At 36.1% G+C, this 2774-nt stretch overlaps 2 protein-coding genes across 2 annotated transcripts; one reads left to right on the forward strand and one right to left on the reverse strand.

Moving 5' to 3' along the window:
- The first annotated feature begins 704 nt into the window (after positions 1-704).
- LOC149934847 (uncharacterized) lies at positions 705-1894 on the forward strand. Its single transcript, XM_090153306.1, has 3 exons — positions 705-1029; positions 1091-1496; positions 1564-1894. The coding sequence occupies exons 1-2, from the start codon at positions 884-886 to the stop codon at positions 1323-1325; spliced, it is 381 nt and encodes a 126-aa protein (XP_090009432.1). The 5' UTR covers positions 705-883; the 3' UTR covers positions 1326-1496; positions 1564-1894.
- LOC149934848 (THAP domain-containing protein 1-like) lies at positions 1490-2453 on the reverse strand. The gene is made up of 3 exons (XM_090153307.1): positions 2369-2453; positions 1992-2277; positions 1490-1926 (listed from the first exon to the last, which is right to left on the reverse strand). Exons 2-3 carry the CDS (start codon positions 2274-2276, stop codon positions 1861-1863), a joined length of 351 nt encoding a protein of 116 aa, XP_090009433.1. The 5' UTR covers position 2277; positions 2369-2453; the 3' UTR covers positions 1490-1860.
- Positions 2454-2774: the final 321 nt, after the last annotated feature.

Consider the following 2774-nt stretch of genomic DNA (forward strand, 5'->3'; position numbering starts at 1 on the left):
CTCGCTGCACCTTCTAATTAGATCTGAATATATCAGCCAAGTCATATGTCAAACCGGCTTGACACACTTCATTTTCTTTCTTTCAATTATAGTGATAGTAAAAATATCATTTTTTAACCTTTTGTTTAGATATAACCGCGTAAGTTTATAAATATTGTTCGTAGAAGTATGACATTTTTACTGAGAGACATTTATCGAATGACCACATATTTGAAGTTAATTTCGGACTAGGTAATTAGGCTTAATTAGCGCGCTTTGCCTCGTCGTCAATGAAACTGCTTCATTTGTTTTTGCGTTGCGTATTATATAAATAAATATTATCGTTTTGGGTATGCCGAGAATTCTACACCATTTCGCGCGTAGCTATCAGTAATTATTCCTATTAAAGAGATAGTTGCAAATTATTTCTTCCACGCTTAATTTTAGTATTAAACGATGCGCATACGTTTAAAATATCCGAATATAAATTTTCGTTGCTGTACATTACATATTTAATTAGAAATATTTAAAAGAAAAAGATGTTGTAGGTTTATTCAAATTATTTTTCAGCAGCCGGTGACGTAGACGGCCGCTCGCTACCCAATTGGCCGATATTTTCTTAGCTTCCACAATGTAGAGCTTTGGCTTATATACAAACGGTAGAAACTACTGATTTCGGAGGGTGTAACGGAAAATCTCCTATCGAACCACGTGATGCTACCATGATTATACTACAATTTGTTTTCTCCGACCACGGGTTTTTCTTGGTCTAGCCACGGCCCACGTGATAACTAAAAATGGAGAATTCAAGCGATGATGAAGTATTTTATTCGGGTCTATCTGGGAACGAATCGGATGATTCGATTAATTTTATAGCAACTCAGCTGTAGATGAGGAAGACTACATGGGCCTTGGCAATGAAATTGATTTTGGTGTTTTACCATATCAATTTGAGCCTTTGGCGCCAGTGGAAGATGATGTTGTAGCTATTGAGGATATTGATGTTGAAAATGAAGTTGTGCCACATGATAGACTGGACAACACTGACTGGTAAGCGCCTTTGTATTTACTATTCATACAGCTTGGAAATAAAGTATAATTTTAACACCAGGTGTAGTTGTGGTGAGTGCCATCCCATGTCAACACTTACAGAGAGTCAGTGTTGTCGGGAAATGCCCTCTGTGGATGCCAAAATTTCCCATGGCAGCTGCATAACGCAACATGATGCGTTTCATCGGGTATGCATTGATCGGCTGATGCTGGACCTTGCATACCAGGCCCATTATGATCCCCATGCCCGAGGTAGAGATAGGGAAGAGCCTCCAGAAGGTTTTATTTATAAGTAAGTTAGGTAATTATTGTGGCTTGAATATTCCACGCAGGTAAGTTTTGGTTATATTAGAAGCTTGCGTTACATCATTTTTTTGGTAGCGTTAATGCTTCAGTTTACAAATAAGATTTAGGTATTAGTTCACGAAGCAAGTTTTGTGGAATATATTTGCATGAATGATAAAAAGGTATAGGGTTGTGGTTTCTATTTAAAATCACTTTCAAACTGTAGTAATATTTATTTTATTCCAATAGAGCCTATAGGTACCAAGCGTACTATAGATTTATTAAATGGATCTTCGGGGCGATGGGCCGCTATAATCGTCACCCTATCCCAAGTTGCGTTGTGTCAGAAATCAGATCCCATTATCCATCGGATGAATACTGTGGGTTCCAGCGAGCATTTTAACATCAATATTTTCAATAGATTTATCATCATCTCTCACTGTAACTTCCTATTGATAGTAAAATACCAATATTTTTTGCTAAGGCACTCCTGAGATGTTATCTTCAGATTTATCTGTAAAATTTCAACCATCTAATTTGATCCCATTAATAAAAATTTTTTTCTTCCTTGTTTCCATAATGTAGAATGTGCGTTATTGTGACATTTAATTCCTACATAAAAATTATATAATATAATTAATATAAATATTGGTGTGCTTGAGGGTTCGTAAGCTTACAGTTGATGCACAATTCCTTTTCCTAACACCGAATAAAGTTGGTGTGGCATTTCGCTTCAATCGATTTGCAGCTGGAATGATGTTACATCCACGCTCATAGCAGTCACTTTCGAAATGAAGTGAGCAAATTCTTGACCGTTCAAAAACCTTGGAAGTCGTAGGACCCATATTAGTGAGCCACTTAGCCCTAGTTTCTACATTCTTGGGTAGCGTGTGAAACGTTAAACCAGAATTGCTGCTGGTACTTTTACAACCTGGAGCTATGCATATCATTTTTGAAGACATTCTGTATATGAAATGAACTAAGAGTTAAACAATAAATATAATAAGAAATAGCGAAATAACAATATATAAATAATAATAAATATTCAAAATACCTTAAATGACGTTAAGAAGCTCTTTTATTCGATTGAGAAAAGGATTCTCAAGAATATAATTTATAAAATATCTTGAAAACAGAGGTTTGGAGTTGAGCACAATGAATGAATCGGAATGTAGATGAATCACAATAAAACCCAAAGAAGGAGGGAAACCGTTCTTGGTAAGATAGGAGGATTCTGGGGTAACTAGAAAAACAGTGGTAAAAATACCGCACCTACCAGCATCGGCGGCGCGTGGAAAAAGAAAAACGCGCGATAACTATCCTGTTCAAAATAAAGCCGCTGCGGGGCGCTGCACGTAAATTTTACTTTATCTTAAGATTAACTTAACGGTAACGTTATTTGAAGCTATTTACATTTTCGGAAAGCCCATCTTTAAATTAACCAGAAAAATATAAAGTAG

The sequence above is a fragment of the Leiobunum rupestre genome, chromosome 7 (genome assembly GCF_980474605.1).
Source record: "Leiobunum rupestre chromosome 7, qqLeiRupe1.1.hap1, whole genome shotgun sequence".
In the NCBI taxonomy this organism is placed as follows: domain Eukaryota; kingdom Metazoa; phylum Arthropoda; class Arachnida; order Opiliones; family Sclerosomatidae; genus Leiobunum; species Leiobunum rupestre.